The sequence below is a fragment of the Emiliania huxleyi genome (genome assembly GCF_000372725.1).
Source record: "Emiliania huxleyi CCMP1516 unplaced genomic scaffold EMIHUscaffold_458, whole genome shotgun sequence".
Lineage (NCBI taxonomy): Eukaryota > Haptophyta > Isochrysidales > Noelaerhabdaceae > Emiliania > Emiliania huxleyi.
In genome coordinates, this window is record NW_005198553.1 from 1 (window position 1) to 23,751 (window position 23,751).

The window sequence follows — 23,751 nt, forward strand, 5'->3', positions numbered from 1 at the left end:
TGACACATCCCCGACGCGTCCCTGACACGTCCCCGACGCGTCCCTGTAGGCCGAGCTGCCAAAGCTCGGCCTCTCGCCCGACATCGAGACGTACAATGCGCTGCTCAGCACGTGCGTGCGCGCGCGCGAGTTCTCGTCGGCGCGGCGTCGGCTCGACCGGAGCCTTCTCGGAGCCTTCTCGGAGCCTTCTCGGAGCCGTCGTGTAGGCGCGGCGGCTGCTCAACCGGATGGAGATTACCCGAGATTACCCGAGATTACCCGAGATTACCCGAGGTTGCCCGAGATTAGGCGCGGCGGCTGCTCAACCGGATGGAGGCGGAGGGGGTGGGACACAATGCCACCACGTACGAGCACCGCGTGGCGCTGCACATGATGAGCGGCGAGCCGCAGGGCGCGTTTGTCGTCTACCGCGAGTGCAAGGACGCCGAGCTGGCCCCGCCGCAGGCGAGAGACAGCCGAGAGACAGCCGAGATGCGGCCGAGGTGCAGCCGAGGTGCGGCCGAGGTGCAGCCGAGGTGCAGCTGAGGTGCAGCCGAGGTGCAGCTGAGGTACAGCCGAGAGACAGCCGAGAGATAGCCGAGGTGCAGCCGAGGTGCAGCCGAGCTCATTCCTCGTCAGGGCATGTACCACGCCCTCATCAACCACCACCTCCGCCGCAAGCCGCGCCCAAACGCCGCCGCCGCCGCCGAGCTGCTCGAGGAGATGAAGGCGGACCGCCACGCGCGTCCTCAGCTGAACTCGAGTCGAGTTCTTTTCATTGAGTGGAGTCCAATCCCATCATTGAAGGCGGACCACACTCGCGTCAACATGAACTTGCAGCGCAACGTGGCCGATGCCGTCGCCGCCGTCGCCGAGGACCGCGAGTTTGTGTTTGGCAACCGCCGCGGCCCGCAGGAGGGGGCGCGGGGACCAGCCTCCAACTTGGCCCGGGCTTGAGGCTGGCCGTCGCCGCGGCCGCCGCCGCCGCCGCCGCCGCGGCCGCCGCCGCCGCCGTCGCCGTCCGGCGACGGCCGCCGTCGCCGCCGCGCTCGATTGGTCTGTCCTCTCGTACAGGCCCTTCCCAACCTCTCAGCTGCGCGTCCGGGAGAGAGGGGGTTATGTGCGCTCTCCTGAAGGGCCTCTTACGGCGGCGGGGCAACACACACAGATGCACCGTGTTGCGGTCCCTTATCGAGTTTGTGAGTCCACTGCCGTCACCGCACACCGGACCGCGTATCACAACAATATGTATGTGTAAAGTCTGTGGTGCTCGGGAGTGTCGAGGGGTCCTCAACCCTCAAAATTTTCTTCGGGGCGCGCTCCGCGCCGGCGGGCTGAGTCCACGGTCAGCGTCAGGGTGCCTGCCCCGGGCCCCCACCGTGCTCCGTGGTAAACGGGCAAACCCCTGCGCTGGGAGCCACACACCATGTAAAACTAAGCGAGCTCTCTCGAAGTAACAACTTACTTTTCGAAGTAACTTCGAGGTTTCGACGCTCGGAAAAGTTAGTACCCCTTGCGCGCCATGAACAACCCCTCAAACGCTCAAATTTGGCGTTCCGCTCGCTTCAGCCTTCTAAGCCGCACCGCGATGGCCAGCACGTCGTCGCCCGCACCTGCTGTGGCACTCACCGGATCAGGTGACGACCGACTCGTTCCTGTCGTCACTCGCTGAGCTGCGGAGTCTGCCGCATACTCACGTCAAATGAGAAGCAGGTCGGCAGGGCGGAGAAGCCCAACGACTTTGGCGTGCTCGTGACGTTGAATATTCCAGAGAGCAAACGCAAGCAAAAACAGCGACTCGCCATCACTGGGCCTCGCGTGAAGCCTCGTCAAGCGTGCAGCTGCCGCGCTTTCCGCGCCACATCTCTTGGCCGCGCAAGTTCCAATTCGCGGTGCCTCGCGCCGCCGTTCGGCTGCGCTCGCAGTACTGGTGGAGGCTGAATGCCGAGCTCACCGCAATGCCGTCGCCGCTGAAGGAGATGATGCCCAAAGCAAAGGGGGATGCCACGCCCAAGGAGAAGAAGGACCGCGTCCGGAACGCAAAATGGGCAAACTTCGGGCCGTATGCGGTCGACCTGGGCCCTCTCGCACCGCCGCGCATCGGGGCCATCGACAACCGTGTGGGTGCCAACGGATTCTTCCTCCCGGCGGCGTTCGAGCGGCTCTGGTTCCGCGTCTTCGACCCTGCAATCGACGAGAAGCTACCCGAGTACCCGCAGTGCTTTGAGGGCACTTCCCTGGTCGTCTCGCCAGTCCGGTGCTCTGGCGCCGCGTGCCCATTTCAGTACAAGCGAGAGCGTCTGGACATGCCACCACGGCCGCCGGGCTGCGCAGTGACAGACAGCCACAAGCTGACAGCACCACCCAACCCGTGGCTCATCGGTAGCCAAATGGGGCGCTGCCTGGCGCGCGGATGCGTCGTCTTCCCGTACAGCGAGCAGGCGATGGGTCAGACGCTCTTTCACGAGTGGAGGGCACATCAATGGCTGGGGACGCCGCTCAAGCTCGTAGGGTCAAGCTGCCACCTTCAAAGCCGACCCGTCGATCGGACCGTCCCCAGGCCTCTGCTTTGAGGCTCGGATCAGTGGCGGCCAAGACAGAAACAGCGTGCTACTGTGTTGAGTGCTGGAGGCGCCCCTGATGCCACTGGACTCAATCCGAGCCGGCGGCGCCTTCGTCCGGGCCCATGACCGGCACGCCATCTCGATTTCCACTCGCCCGACGCGCTCAGTCTCCGCTGCCGGCTGCCGCAAGAGCGGCTGGCTATCGACAGCGTCTTGCCGGTTGTCGGATGGGAGAGTACAGAACGTCTTGAGTGTAACTGTGTACGTGAGATCGGTCTTGGTAACAAGCACAGTCGGTCTATCGAAGCGATGCACTCGTTTCCGTTGCCCTCGGAGCTTGACACGAAGCTCAGCGCACCCCGCAAAACAGGAAGAGCCGTCCGGCAAGAAGAGCTCGACACCACGAGATGGCAAACCTTCTCCACAAGGCGCGTTGGGGCCGCAAGAAGCAGAAGTAGAACCGCGGCCTGCAGACCGCGGCACTTAGAGAGCGACGCACTGAGTAGTGTGTGTGTCGCGGCGTGAGTATGCTTGCCTTTAAGAAAATGCTTGAACAAACGAAGAACGAGATGCTCTCTAAAAACGAGTAGAGCGACCCAGCCATCATTCTCCTCCCCCCCTGCCCCCTCCCCCTCCGACCCATCCTATCTCGATTTCAAGTCGTCAGCCCCCCCCCCCCCTCGATCTCCCTACTCCCGCCAGGCTTCTTTTCTTTTTCCGGCCATAGTGGTCTGCAAAGTGTCCCCGAGATCGGATCCGTTGTAACGGTTCAACTGAAGAAAGGAGATGAATGCAAGGGACGGCCGGACGCCCGCTGGACGGCCGATTAAGGTCCCGCTGGACAGCAGATTCGACGTTTCGGGCTTCCGCTTTTTTGCGAAATCCCCGGCCGATCCGTTGTAACGTTCCGCGCGCCACGTCGGCCCTCCAAGAGTCGGCCGGTCCCCTCGCTGCGGGCTGCTGGGCTGCTGCTGCGGGCGAAACCTATGTCGTGCGCCCCACACGTTGGGTGAGCCGGCAGGAGGATGGCCATGGGCACCACGGCTCGGATGAGGGCCGCCGCGGTGCGCCAGCAGCCCGCAGCGCTTCCCCCCCCTCTGGGACTTACAACAAGTCCCGCCTCGCCCGGCGCTACCGGTAAAGGCCGCTGGGACTTAGAAGCGTGCGGCTGCCAAGACCCACCTTTGACGGTTCCTCGCTCCCCATCAAGCTCTTCTTGCCGCACGGCTCTTCCTGTACGGATCGACCGTGCTTGTTATCAAGACCGATGTGACGTACACAGTGACACATCAGACGACACACATTCTCTCCCCCGGCGGGCCGCCAAAACGCTCTCGACGAGAGCCACAAGAAGCCGTCCGCACAGCAAGCCGGTGGAGGCCGAGCGCGCGGAATCGACGATGGCGTGCCGGCCATGGGCCCGGACGAAGGTCCTGGCTCGAAAACGCGAGCAGAGGCCGCCGTGTGGGCCACGGCGAGCCTCGGAGAGAAAGGTCAGCACCCTATCTCACGCGGTCGTTGGGTGCGGCACTATTTTTTTCGTTTTGCAACCTTGCCTGCCCCCGGGCAGCGCGTGATGAAGCGTGGCGTGAGTCCCCTGACCCGGAAACCTGTTCGACGCTTGCTTAGCTCGAGCTCAGCGCCGCTGCTGCAAAACGACCTCAGCCCGACTGGCGTCCTCACGCTGACATTCAACCAGCCCGAAAAGCTGAACGCGTGGACTCTCCCATTGCTGAACAAGGCTCGCGAGAGGAAGCTGCAGTAGTTTCGACCACACACCAAAACGCCCCAGCCCCTACCGCCGTCCTTCGCAGCTCTTCTACGGGCTCGCCGACGCGACCACCGACCCGGCAGTCAAGGGCGTCGTCATCACGGGAAGCGGCAAGTACTACTCCGCCGGTGCGGACCTCTCTGCGATGATCAAACCGATGGCGCCCTCTTCTCTGATCCGGCAGATTCGCGACCGCAACCAAAGGCTGTTTGCCTGCTTCCTCGACTTTCCAAAGCCAATCGTCGCGGCGGTCAACGGCCCCGCCATCGGCGCAGCCGTCACCTCCACCTGCCTGATGGACGCGTGCTTCGCCTCGCCGGCCGCCACCTTCTCGCTCCCCTTCGCCAAGCTCGGCGCGCAGCGCGCGCCCGCCCACGCACAGCCCACGCACGTGCGACGCTCCAGTGCGCGTCTCGACCCCAGAGCAGCTCGCAGTCCTCCACCCGCGACGCCTCTCTTCTTGCCGCTGAGCGTCCTGCCTCCGCCGCAGCAGTGCCTAGGATTCCTAGACGTTTCCAGACGTCTCCCCAGACCAGCGTGCTGCCTCCGCCGCAGGAGTGCCTCCCGAGGGCTGCTCGTCCGTCACCTTCCCCGAGCGCATGGGCGAGGCGGCGGCGCACCGCATGCTCGGTGAGGGGGTCCACCGGGTACCGGGCGCCTTGGTCAGGACATGTCTTAGATCTGTCTGTCTCGGAAATGTCTAGGAGAGGAGAACTGGGTACCGAGCGCCGCCGAGGCGCGCGACGCGGGGCTCGTGCGCGAGGCGACTTCGCCTAGACCTCTCCTAGACAGTTCAGACAGTTCCGAGACCTCTCCTAGACAGTTCCGAGACCTCTCCTCGCCATCTCTTGGAGGGGGGAGGAGCTCGTGCGCGTGGCGCCGCAGCCCACCGCCTCGTAGCACCTCGGCGCAGACCCTCTCTCTCCTTACACCCCTTTGCATGCGGCGCGCCCCCGCCGGAGCTTTCCGCCACCCGCGCCACCCGCGCCACCCGCGCCACCCGCGCCACCCGCGCCACCCGCGCCACCCGCGCCACCAGTGCCACCACGCGCACCCCTCGTGCCTTTTGCCGCTGCCTCCCGACTTGCGCAACCTCCGTCCTTCTTCGGAGCGCTCGCTCTCGGCACCCAAGCCTGCCCCTCGTGCCCGCGCCGCACCACAGGTGGTCGAGCCGCATGAGCTTGTGGCGCGCGCCTCCTCCTTCGTTGAGGAGAGGATCGCGGCCGGAGGCGCGAGCTGGCCCTCGCCACCCTCGCCACCGCCGCCCTCGCCGCCCTCGCCACCCTCGCCACCGCCTCCTCCCTCGCCTTCGCCGCCCTCGCCGCCGCCACCCCCGCGCGAGGCCCTCGCCGCCGCCGGCCGGAGCGCAACCGCCCGATTGGCTCGCAGGCGGCCGCTGTTTTGACGAAGCCGAGCACGAGCGGCTGAGGCGGGTCAACGCCGAGGAGTCGGCCACTCTCGCGAACGCGTTTGTGTCTCCAAAGTTCCTCGGCGCGATGGAAGCCTTCAACGCCAAGCGCCCTCGCCCCCCGGCGCGCTCATCGCAGGCGGAGTGTGGGCGCCGCCTCACCGCGCTCTCTTTGCCCGCGCTCGTGTAGGCGGAAAAAGACGCAACTGACGCGAGTGTTCTGGATCGCGAACTCGACACTGCCGTTGTGGCGGCCGAGTGCGCGCCGCCGCCCGCGCCCACTTCCCTCCCTTTTCACTTGCCTCTCACCTCTGCGCGCGCTGCCGCAGGTGACATCGAGGCCAACTTTGGGTTCAGGCTCGACGGGCCCGACGGGCACATCGAGCGCGACCACTGAGGCGAGGGGTCGGCGAGGCGCGAGATTCGTGCGACGGTTAGGGCAGGCACAAGCGCTTTTGAATATATATTATTCGGGATCGTACGAACACATCAATTCCCCACGCACGCCATGGTTCATTACGACGTGTGGTGTCTCGCGTCGGCGCCAAGTCGCGTTCGTTTTTTATTTTTACGTTCTGTCTTTTCCATCAGCAGAGCGCGGCGTGACGCGGCTGGGTCAAAAACGCGCCACGGCGCACGGGCGGACCGTCTCCCTGTGGGTGCCGCGCGCACACGCGCGCGCTCGCGGTGGGGGCGGGGCCGAGCGTTTTTGATCTCTCGGTGAGTGCACATAGAGTGGGCGGGGGCCGAGCCGCCTCGGGGTGGCGGGCGGGCGTTTTGAAAAACAGAAAACAGAAAACAGAGGGGGGCCAGGGCCCCCACTACGATTAGACACACGCACCTGGCTCCTGGGACAAGGCGAGAATCGCAGCATGCAGTTCAGCGGAGTCAGTGCCGCGGGGGAGAAGGGGGGGGGGGGCGGGGGGGGGTGGGGGGGGGAGCCGAGGGGGCGACGTCCCGACACGGCAGGTTGGAGCTGACCCCGGGAGAGAGAGAGAACAGCGATGGCAGCCCCCAATGACCGTAGACAGACATGACGAGCCGACAGCGATGCAGCGGCAGCGAAGGCGGCGAGGAGGGCCCGCGCTGCAGAGCTCCGCCGGGCGGCAGCAGAGACATCGGCGGACGGGGGAGCACGCGGGACACGTCGGCATAGGAGCCAGGGGGGTGGGCTGGGAGAGTTGAGTCAGATGCAACAGCACCGTCTCGGCAGCGAGGCCCATGATGGCGACGGCGGCGACGTAGGCGAGACGGCGGCGAGGGTGGCGACGGTCACGATGAAGGTGGGGTAGGTGGCTTGACGAAATGGATGACGCCATCGCGCAACATGACATCCTCGCTGTCGTCGTCCTCTAGGCGGCGCGCAGCGCCGCTCTCGCAGGCTGTTTTTGACGGTTTCTACATTTTGTGTTTGTTTTCAGTCTAGGGGGCCCGACCCCCTGAGAGGCGGCGGGGGCGGGCGCGCGCCCACACAGGCCCCCACACTCACCGAGAGATCAAAAACGCTCGGCCCGGCCGCGCACCCGGCGGCGGAGAAACATCGTGTTTGTAATTTTCGATGTTTTTCATGTTGAATTACTAGCGACTGCTCCTACCCGCCCCCCCCCCCCCCCCCGCTAGCCCCCGCCCCCTTTGACGTGAGGCGCAAAAGCCGACACCCGTGCGCCGCGCGAGACCAGCTCAAAGCGGACAGGCGCAACTCTCAGTGTTGGCAAGCAACGGAATGGGAGCCGGTAGCTGCCTGTCCGTGAATTGGGTTGGAGCGCGGACACCACGCGCCCAAGCCACCCTCACTCGCCCACCTCCCGGCGCCCTATGCTCCACCAGCAGTATTGCTCGAGCGCGGTGGCGTAGTTGCCCTGGTAAAACATGCCGACGCCCGAGAGCAGCAGGCCAAACCAGATCAACGCGTGCATTGCCACCCTCCAGCTCGTGCGCGCGCGCTGTGCCGCGGTGCCGTACAGGTAGAGCCCCACCACGCCCGGCGCCAGCGCGACAAACCCGCTCACGCTGACGGTGCCGGAAATGGCGTTGACGAACCCGAGGTTGGAGACGTAGCAGGCGCAGACCATGACGCTCGCGACGATGACTCCCGCCGCCAGCCGCACCCGCCCCGCACCCATCGCCTCCACCGGCGCGAGCATTGGCTTGACCATGATGGGGTAGACGCAGACGACCACCGCCGCCTGTGGACGTGTCATGAACGGAGGTCGTGAGCGGGTCGTGAACGGCCGTGCGGAGCTCGGAGGGCGCGAGGGGAGGCGGGTGGCAGCAAAGGAAACTTAGAGTGTGGGTAGAGTGACATCTGAAGAGGGATCGCGCGCCATAGCGGCGCGGGCCGAGTTGCCCCAGAAGCTGTCTCCCAAGTCGCGGAGCACGTTGTCCGAGACGTGCGGCCCGAAGTGTAGGTACGCCACCGTGGCGAAGGCAGCGTACAGCGCGATGAGCGTCCCAAAGCTACCAACGAGCGCGGTCTGGAAGCGGTCTGGGCTACGGTCCTGCGCAGCGAGGGTTTGGGGGGGGGGGGTGAGAGGGATGTTAGAGTTGAAGAGACGCGAGGTGAGAGTGAGCTGGGCAGGCAGACGAGACAGGTGATGGCAAGGCGACATAGGGAGTGACGGATACAGGAGGATTGCGCTCCTGCAGTTCGCGATACATCGGCAGGATGCACATTTGGATAATAACAGAGTACATCATCACGGCGAAGAAGGCGATGGCACCTGTGGCGGAGCAGCCAGCTGGGTTTCACGGAGTGCACGTGTGCCAAAGCCTCGAGTTGGCAGGGATGGATCGGGCGCGGGAGATGCGGCAGCGGCGCTGCTAATCTGTCGGCCGCGCACCAGGCGGCAGCGGCGCGACGCTCGCTATCAGACAGACGCCTTCGGGCGAGACGCCGTCCAAAGCGAGGCGGACGCAGAGCAGGGCGAAGAGGTAAAAATTGACGCCGACGCTGAAGGTTGATGTCGACGAGAGGAACTTCAGGTCCGTCAGGCTCAGCGGGAGCACCACTGCGCTGCCCAGCACGGCCCAAGTGCTTCGGGGGGGGAGAAGCGGGGCGCGTCGGAGGAAGGGCGAGCCGCAAGTGAGGCAAGGGTCGGGTGACGGGAAGCGGGCAGAGCGGCAGCTTGTGGATACGTACTGAGAGCAGTTGCCTGCGCTGGGACAGCATTGTGCCCGCCGGCATCAGCGGCGTCATGCAGTCCTGCACCACGATGATGTAGCCCACCAGGGCCATCCAGATAACGACCCACACCAGGCCGTTGCAGAACCCCTGCGTCACTGGCCCGAGCCAACGGCCGGGCAGTAGCGCTAGCAAGGCGCCCAGGTCGAACCTCTGATGTTCCTGATTTTGCCGTGGGCGTGGTGTGAGTCCACTCGTGTCGGACTGCAGGGCGGCTGCTTTAAGTGCGCGGTGCGTGGCGCTGCTAGACAGGAAGCATCTCTGGAGCGGCCACGCGCCTCGGCCGCCCTCACAAGGATCATGATGGTAAAGCCGTTGAGCACGACAACCAGCACGGTAAGCAGCAGCGCCGTGAGGACTGACGCGCCAGCCATCCCCCACGGCAGCGTCAGGATGCCCGCACCGAGCCCACCAGTCACCAGGTTGACAGCCATCCCACGCACCGACACGCCAGGCGCCTCTGTCAAGGCAGAGCCCTTGAGCAGAGGCGCCTCGAGGGAGGAGATACCCCGAGCGAGAAACGCGTCGGCCGCCGGCGCAATCGGTGACCCCTCGCTGTTGGTGGAGGCCACGCGGGGTATGGAGCACTGCAGCATGCCAGCGTTTCAGCTCAGACGAATCCCCCCTTATCCCCAAAACGCACGTCGCCGGCATGTCCGAAGTTTGGAAAAGAATAACTAGACAATGCAGGCTGCCTGCCTGCTGCCTGTGCTATCTCTCTCACAGCAACCACTCAAGACTCAACCGGCAGCCAGCACCGCCTCCTCGTCCGCGTCGAGGAGCTGCGCCAGCCCGAGCTCGCCCGTGGCCAGCCGGTCGAGCGTGCCGCTGCTGATGGCGCGCGCAAGGCGCGCGAGACGCTCGACGTGGGCCGGCAGCTGCGCCGCACCCGCCGCCGCCCGCCTCCACGCCTCCTCCTCGAGCCTCGCCGAGAGCTCCTCTGGGCTCGAGCCGAGGAAAGCGTCGTGCTCCGCGCCGAGCCGTCCGGCGGCGCGCAGCAGCGCGCTCCGCAGCCCACGCAGTCCGGCGGCGCGGCTGGGCGGCGGCAGATCTCCGCGCAGCGTAGGCGCGGCGGCGGCAGCGGGTGCGGGTGCGGCGGCGGCAGCGAGTGCGGCGGCGGGAGAGATCTCCGCCGAGGGCTGCTGCGAGGCGCGGTCTGCTGAGGAGGAGGGCGGCGATCGCGCGGCCGCCGCCTCAGCGCCGGGCCCTTGCAATACATTGTCTGTGCCAGAGCCCTCCGACGCCGCCGCCGCCGCAGCCTCCTCCTCCTCGTCGCAGAAGAGGAGCGCGTCGTCGCCGCCGTGCCACACGGCGCCGCACTTGTTGCACTGCAGCCGCACGCGGTGCGACGCTTCCTCGTGGTCTTTTGAGCCCCACGTCTCGCCCTTGCGGCTCTCGCGCTGGTCGCCAACCGCCGTCGCCATCGCGTCCATTGCGCCGCACGCGCCGCACGCCACCGCCCGCGTCCGCACCGCCGCGGTGTCGGTCACGATTCGCTGCCTCAGCCGGCGTGCGCTCTCGGCGCGACGCTCCGCCCGCCGGTCGCTCGACGCCCACGAGTCGCCACGCAGTCCGCAGATGGACGAAGGCGGAGCCGTTCGGTTGCAGAGCGCGCGGCGTCGCTCGTGGTTGTGCGGCTTTGGAAGGTTGAAGCAGACGGCGCGCACGCGGTCCGCAAACTGACCCGTCTCGTCCGACTCGAGCGCGCGCGCGAGCCGGGCGGCGACCCAGCGGAGGTAGCGCTCCGGGTACTCATCGATGTCGGGGTTGTCCGTCTTGAGCGCGGCGAGCAGGGCGCGCTCAGGCCGGGTGGCGCTGGGCTGCGACATGTGTTTCCGCGGCCCGAGGAGGAGGGCGCGCCGCTGCTGGCACCGCCGGCGCTCGCGGGAGGGGACTTCGAGTCCAGCGCCTGCGTGTGAAAAAAAAATTTTTTATTCACAAAGAGGCTGGCTCAAAAAAAAGGGGGAACCCGTCCCCATCCAGGTTGTTGGTTGCTGCCCAGGTCCGCACTATGTAGTACAATGCCCCGTTCTCTGGGGCCTTTCCTTTTGTCGGCTTGATTGAGCTTCGTGCGAGCCGCGCTCAGGTCGGCGTAACAAGAGTTTTATGAAAAAAACGAGGGACTGGCACTAACACAGGTACACCACGGGAGCCGCCTAAGCGACTCCTGCGAGGGCGGCGAGGCATTTAGCTCCGTGCACTCGCCCGCCCTCGCCGCAGGCAAGCTCATTCACAATCTGCTCTCTCTGCGATGGCTGTGTGAAGTCTGAAGAACGACCGAGATACGCTGCTTCTGCAGCCCAGCCCATTCTTGGTGGAGTGTCGTGCGTAAAAAGAAATCGCCTGCCTGTTGTAGCCTGGCGTTTGCCGTTTGTGTCCCGTTCTTGCTGCTAGGTCATTTTAAAAATATGGGTATGTTCGTAAGAACCACATTACAGCGTCTTTCACAGGTCATGATGCCTGGCTCGCCCGAGTGACGGGCAGACCTCGGCTGCTCGCACAACGGATCAAGTCGTGTCCGGAGCTGGTCCGGAGGGCATCTTTACACCGTCGCCGCCTCCGTCGCTCCCATCTGGGCTCGGCTGTCGGCTGCCACATTCCTAGCGGCTCCGTGCACCTTGGTGCCCGCCGTCGTGACTCCTTCTTCGCGGTGCTGCTGCGCGTCGGACGGATCACGCGGGTTGTAACATTTTGGGCGTGCGACATGCACGGACCCGAACAACATACGCAGGAGCAAAGCTCAATGGTCGTCTCCAAAAAGGCTTTGCGTATTACGAGCGTCGAGCCCACTTCTTCAGACTTGCGTGATGAGCACGAGATGATGCTTCCATCATGTTGGGAGCGTCCTTTCGCAGCCGATGCCTCTGTTCGACGCCGCAGTACTGCCAGGCCTTCGCGTGGGCAGGGATGCCCGTGCAGTTGCGGACCTCAATCTGCGACGGTGTATCATTCACTTTATGCCACCGTTGCATATCCAGATATGCAACGGTGGCATAAAGTGAATGATACACCGTCGCACAACCAAGGGGAGTTCCTCAATAGAGTAGTTAGAGCGGAACAAAACGGGCAGACGCCGAGGCGCACGTCGGCCGCGCCGTGAGCCTCGACGAGCTGTCTGACCACCTCCGCCCCTAGCTTCTTGAAGGGCATCGAGGACGTCGATGATGCGAGCGTCGCTCGACACTCGATACGGTTCGGGTGCAAGGGCGTGTGCACGTAGAGTGTCGGGCACACCGCTGCACAAGACATGGCTGCCATTGAGGGTGGCGGTGCCAAAGTCCACGAGCTTGAGCTGTCTGCCTTGCACCAACAATTCGAGTTTGAATGGTGCCGCCGCCAAGTTGTTCTTCCAGATGTCATTATGCTGAAGCCACGGGCTGCGAGGCCGGAGAGCATTTGCTTGATCTGCTGGTGGTAGTTGGCAGGCATGCGAGTGTGATCAAGCGGCTACCCCGCATTCCGAAGCAGAATCAAGTGCTGGTTGGCGCAGAGGCTCGCCTTGGATCATCCGCAGTGCGCAGCGGATCTCGCGCCGGCCCATGACACTGTCCATATTCACCTTGAGCACCACCGACGCACCCAGATACTAGAGAGAGCTCTGGCCCGTCACACCAAAGGCGGCGCGCCGGAGTGAGACAGTCTCGCCCTCAACTCGAACTGTCACCTCGTGGCGATCGTCAAAGGAAGGCAAGCGTCCGTGCACCCCGGCGGCGGATCAGGGCTTTCGGGCAATGCCCTCGTTGAAGAGCAGTCCATTACCAGAGGCGCTGCGATTGATTGCATGGCCACGGGACTGGGGATTTCTCACCCCTCTGTGCGTCAGAGGCTGACGGTGCCAGGACGGTGCCCACGTACCTTGCTCGCTTGCCCAAGGCGGACAGGACCGTGCCCGGGCCTGACCGAGCCGGTCACACCCATATACTGGGTGGTCGGGAAATCGGTGACGGTGTGCAACACGCGCTGCTGAAAAAGTTTTCAGTTTTCGGTCCGGTCTGCTACCCCTCTCCTTAAAATCCCTGTGTGGTGGCGGCGTGCCGTCCTCCCATCCCTCCCTTGGATTGTCTGTGATCTTTCTTTCTTTCTGATGTTTTCTTCTCGCTCCAAGGCCCTGGGCGTGCGGTTGCCGACTACAACCCATTTTTTTTGACGACGGAACGCGCGGCTGTGCACGGCTACACAGTTTAGGTCAGGCAGAGAAGTATTATGGGCCTCGGCGTGCCGATTTACGCTGCGGCGCTCGCCAGGTCGTACGGCAAGGGCGAGCACGCCTCCGAACTCACCAACGACGCTCCAGCGAGCCCGGCCGCTGTGCGCTCTACTAGCGCGCTGACACCCCACTCCACGAAGCGCATCCAGAGGAGAGTCTTTGTGTACAACCGTGTGGGCAAGACGGGAAGTTCGTCAATGCTCAGCCTGCTGACGTCACTCTGCCTATGCCGGGAATTCACGCTGCCAGGCGACTGGCATTACTGGGCTTTTGACAGCGGAGATGCGTCATCAGATCAGACCACGTTGCGGCAGCACCATCTCCACCAGGCTGTGCGCTCGCTCGCTGCGACAAGGACGGAAAAGCCTTGCAGGGTGCTCTTCGCTCACTTCCAGTGGACGCCACTCCCTCTCGCTTCAGGCGCGGCGTACATCAACTGGCTCCGCAATCCGGTCGCTAGATGGGAGTCCATTCATGGGTTCTACGTACAGAACAGGTGGGGCGTCACCAGGCCAGACTACGGGCGCTGGACAGCCCGAAACGCGAGTGCCTGCCTGCTGGAACCGCGCTCGGTGCCGAACGCCAGTCGCGCTTGTGTCGCCGCCCGCGATGCAAAACAGGCCGACTACTTTTTCTCGAAGCGGGAGCAGCTCGAGTGTCCGGTGCAGGAAATGCTTCCGCAGTATGCCTTCCTGGGCGTCGTTGAGAAATCAGCGGCACTACTCCCGAAGATGCTTGCGGTGCTCGTTGCGAATGCAAGCAACGCATCGTCAAGACTTGACTTTGGATCGAGTGCCCTCAGGCTTTCGCACCGCAGACGAACACCGGCTGCGTACAAAGAGCATCTCTCTCCCATGGCTGAGGCGGTTCTGAAGCACGAACTTGCCTGCGATAAGCAGTTGTGGGATGCTGTCGCTGAGAGTTATTAGGTCCACTCTTGGGGAGTCCGTTAGATCTCACAAAATGACATCAGTAACCAGCCTCCGCGCTCCGGCGGGGCCCCCCGCTACCATCCAAACCCGAGTACAAAGCGCGCCTCCCCTGCGCGCCTCTCCGAGGCGCTGCGCAGATGGTCTACGAATCATAGAGGCTCAAGTGACAAGTCCACACACACACACGCGGGGGATCTGCCATGCACAAAGCATTACTCTCACGACACACGGGTGGATCGGGTGGAGCGGCGGCGGCGGCGGCAGCGGCACGCGCGGGCGGACGGATTCGGACGGGGCGGAGCAGCGACCGCCTGGGCGGCCGCTGCTCTGTCTGCCAGAGCGCGCCGTCTGTGCGCAGCTCGAGCGCGGTCAGGTGCACAGGGAGGCGTGGCGGCGCGGGGAAACGCGGCGGCGGTGGCGAGCAGGCGAGCGGCCCGCGCGCGGCGAGGCGGACAGGTGATCGGCAGGCGGGTGATGGGCCGGAGAGTGACCAAAGGATGTGAGCTTTTCCATTTTCGTTCATGTTTAAATTGTTTTTCAAGGCAGCACATGCACACATGCACACATGCACATGACATGAACATGAACATGAACATGAGTTTGACATGAACATGAACATGAACGCGCCGATGTCTCTCAACCCGACCATGTGCATGTGCATGTGTGCATGTCCATGTGCATGTGCATGTCTCTCTCTCTCGACCCTCCCGCCTCACCTCTGCGGACCCCTACGGCACCGGCGGCTGTGCTACTACAATCAAATGAAGGCTACAAGCTAGCCTTCTGGGGCCCTACAGTATGTGCCTATGGCGTCTGGGTGGGGGTGGCCGCCGCAGCCTGTGCCGCCGCCGCGGCCTGCGCTCCCCAGGCGGCCCCCGCCGCCGCCGGCACGGTAGACGCGCGCCGCGCCACGGGCAGCTCGAGCGCAGAGTACCTGCGCCAGCTCTCGATGAGTCAGCGCAGCAACGGGGTCTTCATCAACGACCCCAAGGGCCTCTTTATCCTCCGGTGGTACCGTGAGGTGAAGGGTGTCTGACGGGACCCCCCCCCCCCCCCCCAGACGGCCGGCCCGCGCTTGCTACCAGAACAGAGCGTGCAAGTACTACAAGCTGACGACTCCAGAGAACGGAGATGTCTAGAAGGTGTCCAACGTCCGTGTGACACACTGTGTTTGCGCACGACATTAGAGTCAGGTCCTGAGCGCCCAAGGCCAGCGCTCACCTATTCAGTTAGAGTGCCGAATGGGTATGACCACCGTGGTCTATGAGAGGTTGAGGTGCGAGCCCTGGAGGCCCTGGGAATGGGGGGAGACTACTGTACTTGGCTAAAGTCTGTGCAGCTTGTCGGGGACACGATCCCGGCGTGAACACGCCGATCTGACAAAATCCCGAGTGCCTACCGCACGCGCCGACCGCGGCGCGTGCGGTAGGCTTTGTTTGAAGTCAAAAGTCGAATCAGAGCGCCGTCGGCGTTGTCCCCCGATTTTGTCCCACGGACCGCCCGTCCGGCACCGCTCCGGGACGCACGCCGGCGAAGCACCATCAAGCTGCTGTACGGCCCCGGCATCGCCTTCCCAGGCTTAGCTAGACTGAGAGATATTGTGCACATGGTCAGTCTCTACAATATATACACTGACACTGAACCTCCCAGAGCTCGTCCCGGTCCGTCACGGCCATCCTCGGCCTCCGGAGGGCCCCCGGCCGCGGCGCGGTGCGGCGGCGTCACAAATCCGACCACAGAGCACCGGGACGCGGTCGGGGGATCTGAGGCCCAGTGAGGCGTATGCATTGCCCATCCAGGGCTATCACCTGGACCTATCAACAGGCGCCTGCGGCGCCGTGGCCAGGAGCTGCTGTTCACAGCTGCACAGACTTTGGTACGGCACAGTACCCACAGGCTTAGAAGGCCCGCGCGCAGGGTTTGAACATTGCGCTTGTCACAGCCTTGTTAGATCTATTGACAAGAAAATGCCTCCTATTCACAGCCTTGTTATTGACAAGAAAATACGTCCGATGGGCGATGGCGCTGTCTGTGCGCTGGTGTCTGTGAGAGGTTGAATGAAGGTGCGAGCCCTGGAGGCCCTGGGGATGGGGGGAGACTACCCCCGCGGGCCTAGAAGGCCCGCGCGCAGAGGGGTGGGACATTGAGATTGAACATTCTGTTGAGCGTGTGTTCACATAAACGTGTGTGTTCACAGCCTTGTTATGAGAAGAAATACGCCCTATGGCGCTATGCGCTGGTCTGTGAGAGGTTGAGGTGCGAGCCCTGGAGGCCCTGGGGATGGGGGGAGACTACCCGCGGGCCTAGAAGGCCCGCGCGCAGGGGGGCGGGGCATTGAGACCGGTCATGAACGAGTGCGCGACACACGCATGTTGCGAGCAGCGTTGTTGATGTTCTGCGCGTCGCCACAGACGGCGGCGCGCGAGAGCTGTTGCGAGTGGTGCTGGACGAAGCCCCGGGCGCTGCCGGAGGCTGTGCCGTAGTCGGTGCGGTCGACGGCGCTCGGGCTGCCGACCTCTTTGGCGAAGTTGTGGATGATTCTCTTGGTCGGCGGCGCGATGCCGCCCTCGCTGGCTTTCGACGAGACAAATTTTGACGATTCCGTTCTTGACATGGAGCGCGTCGTAGTCTTTGACCCAGCCTTTGCCGGTCGCATGGACGAGCGGGCCCTGTGACTTGTGGCCGCGCTCTTTGCACCCAAGAACCTTGAGCAAGGTTTGGTCAAGGGTGTTGCCGAAACCAAATTTGTGGCCCAGTGACGCACAGCATCCGCCGTGTGCCGCCGAGCCCTGCCCAGCCTGCCTCGTCTTTGTGAGAGGGCGCTAGGCACCTTGACTTCATAGTGGACATCGCGCTGGGACTGCAGGTCCCCGCCGATCTCCACACATGTCGGTGACGTGTGCCCCTCGTTGAGATGGAAAGTCGTCTGAGGGTTCGCCTTGTCACCGAGCACGAGCTTGCCGCAGGCTCGTGCACGGACCATGTTGGCCGTCGCATACGTGGTGCCGTTGTGACGAATGTTGTGCTCGCACGGAATGTCCTTCGATCCGTTTGCAAGCTGGTCGCCCTTCCGCATACCGATGGTGACTGTCTCACCAGCCGCCTCCTTGGCGTCGTACACGTACTTGGCGCAGGAAATGTAGTAGCCGTGGCGGCGCTGCAGCGCCGTGGCAAAAACCTCCGAGGTGATTTTGGAGGAGTGCCGGCCGTCGGGGCAGAGCCAGAGGTCGAGCCACGCTCCCGAGGCGAACTGGGAGACGGCGATGAAGCGTGTCGCCCCCCGACGTTTGACGCCGTCTGGGTCGTCCATCTCGGCATCCAGCCGCTCGCAGGCGGCGAGGCAGCGAAGCCACCGCTCGTGCGACGCAATCTGATTTCACAGCCTTGTTATGAGAAGAAAATACGTCCTATGGCGCTATTCACACCTTGTTATTGAGAAGAAAATACCTCACGAAGAGCGGAGGGGTGGCGGGAGCCGAGCCCGCCCTCGCCGCTCTCGACCTCCGCAGTGGCGCAACAACATCGCTCTCCGCCCGCTAGTGATCAGCAAAATCGCCATTGAGGTGTGGACGGAGCACTGGCGGAAGTGGCAGATGGCTGAGACGCTCGAGGACCGGCTATCGGCGCGCCTGACAGCACCCGCAGCCGCGCAGGTGGACGTAGTGGTTGGCACCTCCGCTGACTCGGACCGCGCCGCCGCGATCGTCTCGCTGATCAATGAGGCGTACGGGTATGGCCGCGAGAGCAAGGGCGGCGTCCTCCGCCGCCTCGCTGCGGGCGACGCCGGCTCTGGAGCAAACCGGGTGCTGCACCTGGCGCTCGCCCAGTGTGACGGAGGAACGGAGGTGGGATGCTGCCGGTCTTGGCTGCGGTGTGAGGTGCTCGGCTGGAGCCGCGGTGTCTGCCGGCTTGCAGGTGGTCGGCTGCTGCTCCTCGACACTCTGCACTGGCTGGACCCCGTGGGGGTGCGGCCACTGGGGGCTGATGGCGGTGAGGCAAGACAGAACCGGAACCCGAACCCGAACCGGTGGGCTGGTGGGCTCCTCTTCATTCCACGCCCCGCTCTGAGCAGGTGCGGCCCGACATGCAGGGGCGGGGAATTGCCTCGGCGCTCGCGGCTGCGGCGGAGGCTTGGCTGGCCGCGTCTGCTTGTCCACGGCTGGAGAGCCCCACGTCCATGACCTGCCGAGGACACGTGCCACAGGCGCGGTGCAGCCGTGGCGGGAGGAGGCTCTAGGACTTGTGCGCGGACATGTCCCCGACGCATCCCATAGGCGCGGCTGGCCGCGGCTGGCTGCCACAGCGTGCAGATTGAGTACGAGTACCTCGGCGACGACCGCGCTCGGAGATGCGGACCGTGTGAGGCGAAGAGCTGTGAAGAGAGACTCGGTGCGTCTGTGAGCAGGGGACGCGTACTCGGATCGACTCTTCCTCTGGTACGAGTCGTCCGCCGGCTTCCACTGCTCCCAAGGAAGCCCCCCCCCCCCTCCCCCTCCCCCTCTCCCCTCTTCTGCCTCCACCCCTCGCGCCATCGGCCCTGCCCCTGCCAAATCCGCCTGCCCGCGCCCACCCCCTCGCCCTCGCAGGCAAGCCGCGCGCCGGCTGCCACCAGTTCCGGCGCTGCAGGAAGCGACTCGAGCCGGCCCCGGGCGAGAAGGGCAGTGCCGCTGCTTCTCTGCCGCGAGTCTTGCCGCTGTGCCAATTGATGTGAAACTAGTAGGAGCGCATGTCCGTGGGAAACGTTGAGTGAAGCTTGCACCGCCCTTCCCGATGCACCATCGTACAGCACACGGTACCGCCGGGGTATGTACCATTATTCGTGTACAGATCGTGTGGATATTTTCTTTATTCTCTTTGGCGTTTGGGATGCGCAGCAAAACTGGCAGTTTAACATTAATAGTATGCCTTGGAGTGAAAAGTTTTTCGATGAGGTGGGGGTCCGTGGAGCGTGGTGAGCCGATTCCCAGATTCTCCAGATTCCCCCTCGAAAACCGTGCCTTTTAATTCATTGCGGCCGCGGGTTTGCTGTGAAGTGACTCGTTCGCTTACCACCCACTGTGATTTTGTGTGAGCTCTTTGTCTTGCTTTGCCAACAAAATACCAAGAAAATAACAACCGCCCCGCGCGAGCGTGGAATAGGACCGCCGCAAGCGGCGTGGGGCGTGGAGCGGTTGAGCGTCCCTCCGGGGGCCCCTCTGCGCCGGGGAGGCGTTGTTGGCGGCTAGGACGCAAGCGTCCGTCGCCGTTTTCAAACTCGGGGCCCACTCCGCTACGCTCCGACCCGAATTTGGAGGGCCATGAAATTTAAGGTGTTGCTGCGCAAAAGGGGTGGCGCGCGGGCGCGCGCGGCGGCGGGCGTCGAGCGCGGAGCGGCAAACACAATGACGTCGGAAAGCTCTGCATCAAGTATACAGTAGGCGCCAGGACGCGTGTGAGCACGTCGACGTCGAGCTCGAGCTGCTTGAGGGCGGAGAGATACGCCTGGGAGGGCGGTGAGGTGGCGGGGCTGGGCTGGGCGCGAGGCGAGAGGAAGGGGGAATGGGGAGGGGGGGAGGGGAGGAGGAGAGGGGAGGGGGAGGGGAGGAGGGGAGGAGGGAGGGGAGAGGAGAGGCGGGCGGAGTGAGGAGTGAGGGATGGGTCGGGAGGAGTGAGGCAGGGGAGTCGAGGCGGGAGGCGGGAGGGAAGGCGAGCGGGGAGGCGGGAGGGGAGAGGTTCCGCTCACCAGCCTCTCTGCGAGCACCGCCTGCTCCTGCGCCTCGCGCGCAATCACCCTCTCGTGCGCGACCGCCGTCTCAAACTTCTCGCGCGCCTGCGCCTCCAGGAGGGCCGCCGCCTGCTGCAGCTGCGTCGAGTGCTCCGCGCTCAGCTGCTGCAGCTGCGCTGAGTGCGCCTCCGCCGCCGCCGCCTGCTCCTCGCGGAATCGCTCGACCAGCTGCGCCTCGATCGCAGCCTTGGCCTCCTCGACCGCCGCCGCGCTCGCCGCCTCCTGCCGTCGCATCAGCTCGACGAGCTTGGCGGCGTCCGCCTCCTCCTGGCGCTGCAGCGCTTGCTGCAGCCGCGACGCCTCCGCGTCCCGCGACTCATGCGCCTTGAGCAGCTCCATCAGGTGCGTCACCTTTCCCTCCAGCTCGGACGCCGCGGTGGGAGCCGGCGGCGCGCCGTCGCAGCGCGCCGGGGCCGACGGCGAGAGCCTGTGGAGGAGCCGGTGGAGCAGTCGAGACTGCTCAAGGGCTGGCGGGGCGGACGCGACGACCTGGCGTTGCCGTCGCGGAGGGCTCGGGCTCGAGTGAGCGCCGCCGGCGACGCGTCGTTGCGGCCGTGGCCGCCCCGCGAGCCACATGCATCGACGGGCTGCTTACGGGGGGGCGGCTTCCCTCAGTTGCTCCGTCCGAAAGCACGGATTCGGACCGCCGGACGAGAAGTTTGCGTCGCCGAACGAAAATCCGACGATATGCACGAATTTTAATTATATTTTTTTCGTGTGGGGGTATTTCATGTAGTTGCCAATGGTACCGCGTCTGCGACGCGGGCGCCTTGCGGGCAGAGCCCTTAGCCACCCTTATGTCTTGCGCGGTCAAAAACAAACGCCCCGTTCCGGCGACATCCGCCTTTGCTCCACCTTTGCAGCGACAGCCAGCGGCTGGACCGGCGCACCGGCGGCCGGGAGCCACCCCAGCTCATGGAGACGCTGCTCGTGGAGACGCGGGCCTCCTCCTCCTCCTCCCGCCGGCGCACGGCGCTCGTCCTCGCCTGTGCGCTGTGCGGCCTTATCCTGGGCTGCGTCCCTGCGGCGCTCCGCCGCCGCGACGCGCCCAGGCTGCAGGCGTGGGAGTTCGCCGAGCTGCCGCTCGACGGCCGCTGGGACGCGATCACCGACCTCTGGGAGCGGCCCCTCTGCGGCAACTTTTGCGGCTCGATGTGGCGAGCAGCGCTCGCGGAGAGACGCTCGCGAGACACCGCCTCCACGCACGCCTTCGCCGCGCCGCCTCGCGGCGCCCACACGCGTCGCCCACACGCGTCGGGCCACTGCAGACCCACGGCGGCCCGCCACAGGTGCAACGGCGGCTTCCTGAGCGAGTGGGACGCGGACAGCGAGCACTGCGGCCCCGAGTACGGCGACGTGAGCCGGTCGGCGGACGGGCGGCCGTCGTGCATGGACGCGTGCTGCCGCGAGCACGACATCTGCTGCGCGCCGGGTGGCACCGACCTCGGCGCCACGCGCGGCTGCAACGCCGGCCTCGCACGCTGTCTCGAGCGGTGCGGCGAGGGCGACGGGCGGGACGACGCGTGCGAGGGCCTGATCTCGCTCGGCATGTCGGCGATGCACGGCACGGAGCTCTGCTGCGGCCGCCCCTGCCCCGCCGCCGTCTACACTGCGCGGGCGAGCGCCGCCCTCACGCCCGTCCTCGCGCCGTACCTCAACTACACGCTCGGCACGGCGAAGCACGTGACGAGCCACCTGGAGGCGGGCTCGAGATCTGGGGAGATTCGGGGAGATATGACGAGCCACCTGGAGGCGGGCTCGAGATTCGAGGAGATATGGGGAGACATGGGGAGACATGGGGAGATATGACAAGGAGGTCTCGAGAGATGGGGAGATATGACGAGCCACCTGGAGAAGGGCTCGAGATCTGGAGAGATCTGGAGAGATCTGGAGAGATCTGGGGAGGTCTGGGGAGATCTGGCGAGACATGACATCTCGAGGAGGGCTCGAGCGGGCTCCGAGGGGGGCCCTGCGCCGCCTCCGACTCGCCCTCACCCGCACCCGCACCCTCACACCCGCAGGAGGGCTCCGAGAGGGTTCTGAGCCGCTTCCGAGCGGGCTCGCGGACTGTCCACTCCGCGGCCCGCGGCGCGGCCGAGAGCGTCACCGCCTTTTGCAACGACACCCTCGCCACCGCGCGGCGGAGCGTCGCGACGGCCGTCGCTTGGCCGCGCTGGCCGCGCTGGCCGTGGAGGGCGATTTGGGGCGCGCATGATGGCCACCGTTCGCCGGCGGCGGAGGCTGCGGCGGAGGAGGCTGCTGCCGAGAGGGCTGGCGGCGAGGCTGCAGCTGCGGCCGCGGCGCCGGCCGGTGTGAGTAGTGACCGGCGCCGCGGCGGCTGGTTCAGCCTCATGCACACGCACATGTTCGCTAGGTGGGGTCGGAGCCGTACATAGAGTCGTAGGTAGGACACGAGGTTAGAGGTTGCGCATCATAGGAGGTCATACAGTAGCTTAGACAGTAAGGTCTCGTGCGGAAAAGCCCCGCGTGGTCGTCGGGTGTGCGTGTCGCGGGTTAGCCTTGTGATACCGTTTTCGTGAGACTCTACAGACTACACAGTAACAACACAGCCTACACACCGCTTGTGCTTGTGCGCGAAAATGGGCAGTAAACCGGGTACGTTCTATTTTCTATTGGGACATGCGAATGCCACGCTCGCTGCACCAGGCGGCCATGCCGACCCTCCGACGGCCCACACCGACGCTTCAGATGCGCTTCATCAGCGTCGCGCCGGCGGCGCTCATGGCGTCGATGAACGGCTGGGTAGCCCTTGGCCTGCATGTCGCCGACGCAGACACCCGCGCGCAGCAGCGCGGCCGCGGCCTCGACGGCGAGCGACTCCGTCGGCAGCGAGAGGCCGAGCGCGAGGCGGACAGGGCGCAGCTCGTCCGCCTCGAGGGCGGCGCGAAGCCGCGACGCGTCGCTGCGTGCGGCGCGCGGCGCGGCGGGGCGGCTCCGCGCGGCGGCGAGCGTCTCGCGCGCCGCCTCGACCTCCTCGCGGATCTCGGCCACCGCCTCAGGCGCCGTCATCTCCACGTCGTCGTCGTCGCCGCCGCCGCCGCCGCCGCCATCGGCGTCGGCCGCGGCGGCCTCGGCAGCCGCCAGCTCCACCTCGAGAGCGGCGAGCCGCGACGCCGCGTCGCCGACCATCTCGTCGTGCTCCGCCGCGGCGGCGGCGGCCTCTTCCGCCGACGGGCCGCGCAGCGCGGCGGCGGCGGCGGCGTCGAGCGACTCGCGGAGCGAGGCGGAGAGGGTGGCGGTGAGTGAGGAGAGCGTGGTGCCATCGAAGGTCTGCACGCCTGCGGCGTCTGCCGATGGCGCGATGAGCGAGAGCACCGCCTCCGACAGCGCGCCCATGATGGCCGCCTTGAACTTGTGCGCGACGTCGGTGAGCGAGAGCACGCCGAAGCCGTCGCCGCCCGGGTACTGCTCGGCGAGCATGTTGTAAAAGATGTCGGTGTACGAGTTCAGCTTGGTCGCGAGGAGGTCGACGCCCTGCTCGTTGGCGAGCCGGCCGAGCAGCGTGGGCAGCGGCGTGCGCTGGTCGGGGCACAGTCCGGCGGGGAAATCGTCTCCGCCGCGCCCCTGCCCACTGTAGCCGTGGGCCGGAGCGTCGGCGATGAAGACAGCCACCCTCACGTCGCCCCGCCACTCGAGCCGCAGCGCGCTCTCGATCGCGATGATCACGTCCTCCGGCCCGTCGCCGCCGCCGTTTGCCCCCTCTCTCCCGATGGCCGCGGTGACCTCGTCGACTCGGCTGAGCGGCACGAACTCGTGCACGACCACGCGCGGCGCGTGCGGCGAGTTGCGCTCTCCCCAGTCGCGGTAGCCAACAAAGGAGACGCGCACCTCGCCGACGGCGAGGTCGGCCTTGAGCCCGCGGATCACGTTGCTCACGTGCGTCTTGCACTGGTCGATCCAGCGTCCCATCGAGCCCGTCAGGTC

At 65.4% G+C, this 23,751-nt stretch overlaps 7 protein-coding genes across 7 annotated transcripts in view; 4 read left to right on the top strand and 3 right to left on the bottom strand.

Moving 5' to 3' along the window:
• Positions 1-49: 49 nt before the first annotated feature.
• EMIHUDRAFT_370488 (hypothetical protein) lies at positions 50-936 on the top strand (the record flags this gene model as incomplete). Its single annotated transcript, XM_005768454.1, has 6 exons — positions 50-115; positions 289-413; positions 445-482; positions 522-526; positions 619-747; positions 787-936. Coding segments are annotated over 6 exons (513 nt in total), but the record flags the coding sequence as incomplete, so codon positions are not given.
• Positions 937-4,114: 3,178 nt separating this feature from the next.
• On the top strand, positions 4,115-6,311 carry EMIHUDRAFT_445491 (hypothetical protein). Its single transcript, XM_005768455.1, has 8 exons — positions 4,115-4,284; positions 4,358-4,667; positions 4,870-4,944; positions 5,019-5,077; positions 5,477-5,543; positions 5,704-5,830; positions 5,913-5,980; positions 6,052-6,311. The coding sequence occupies exons 1-8, from the start codon at positions 4,120-4,122 to the stop codon at positions 6,117-6,119; spliced, it is 939 nt and encodes a 312-aa protein (XP_005768512.1). The 5' UTR covers positions 4,115-4,119; the 3' UTR covers positions 6,120-6,311.
• A 1,201-nt stretch (positions 6,312-7,512) lies between these two features.
• On the bottom strand, positions 7,513-10,732 carry EMIHUDRAFT_119159 (hypothetical protein; the record flags this gene model as incomplete). Its single annotated transcript, XM_005768456.1, has 7 exons — positions 7,513-7,908; positions 8,026-8,220; positions 8,348-8,442; positions 8,563-8,735; positions 8,887-9,065; positions 9,197-9,394; positions 9,662-10,732. The coding sequence occupies 7 exons, from the start codon at positions 10,730-10,732 to the stop codon at positions 7,513-7,515; spliced, it is 2,307 nt and encodes a 768-aa protein (XP_005768513.1).
• A 6,909-nt stretch (positions 10,733-17,641) lies between these two features.
• EMIHUDRAFT_445492 (hypothetical protein) lies at positions 17,642-18,894 on the top strand. The gene is made up of 6 exons (XM_005768457.1): positions 17,642-17,887; positions 17,958-18,032; positions 18,115-18,171; positions 18,317-18,371; positions 18,448-18,513; positions 18,629-18,894. Exons 2-6 carry the CDS (start codon positions 18,027-18,029, stop codon positions 18,751-18,753), a joined length of 309 nt encoding a protein of 102 aa, XP_005768514.1. The 5' UTR covers positions 17,642-17,887; positions 17,958-18,026; the 3' UTR covers positions 18,754-18,894.
• A 422-nt stretch (positions 18,895-19,316) lies between these two features.
• Positions 19,317-20,444, bottom strand: EMIHUDRAFT_425038 (hypothetical protein). Its single transcript, XM_005768458.1, has 2 exons — positions 19,765-20,444; positions 19,317-19,523 (listed from the first exon to the last, which is right to left on the bottom strand). The coding sequence occupies exons 1-2, from the start codon at positions 20,380-20,382 to the stop codon at positions 19,347-19,349; spliced, it is 795 nt and encodes a 264-aa protein (XP_005768515.1). The 5' UTR covers positions 20,383-20,444; the 3' UTR covers positions 19,317-19,346.
• A 188-nt stretch (positions 20,445-20,632) lies between these two features.
• Positions 20,633-22,366, top strand: EMIHUDRAFT_445497 (hypothetical protein). Its single transcript, XM_005768459.1, has 3 exons — positions 20,633-20,963; positions 21,096-21,507; positions 21,828-22,366. Exons 1-3 carry the CDS (start codon positions 20,722-20,724, stop codon positions 22,200-22,202), a joined length of 1,029 nt encoding a protein of 342 aa, XP_005768516.1. The 5' UTR covers positions 20,633-20,721; the 3' UTR covers positions 22,203-22,366.
• A 145-nt stretch (positions 22,367-22,511) lies between these two features.
• EMIHUDRAFT_245379 (hypothetical protein) overlaps positions 22,512-23,751 on the bottom strand; it is a gene marked incomplete at both ends in the record, with an annotated part of 2,738 nt that continues 1,498 nt past the window's right edge. Inside the window, 2 exons of the mRNA XM_005768460.1 lie at positions 22,512-22,581; positions 23,039-23,715. Coding sequence (XP_005768517.1) covers positions 22,512-22,581; positions 23,039-23,715 — 747 coding nt within the window. The remainder of the gene's footprint in view (positions 22,582-23,038; positions 23,716-23,751) is intronic.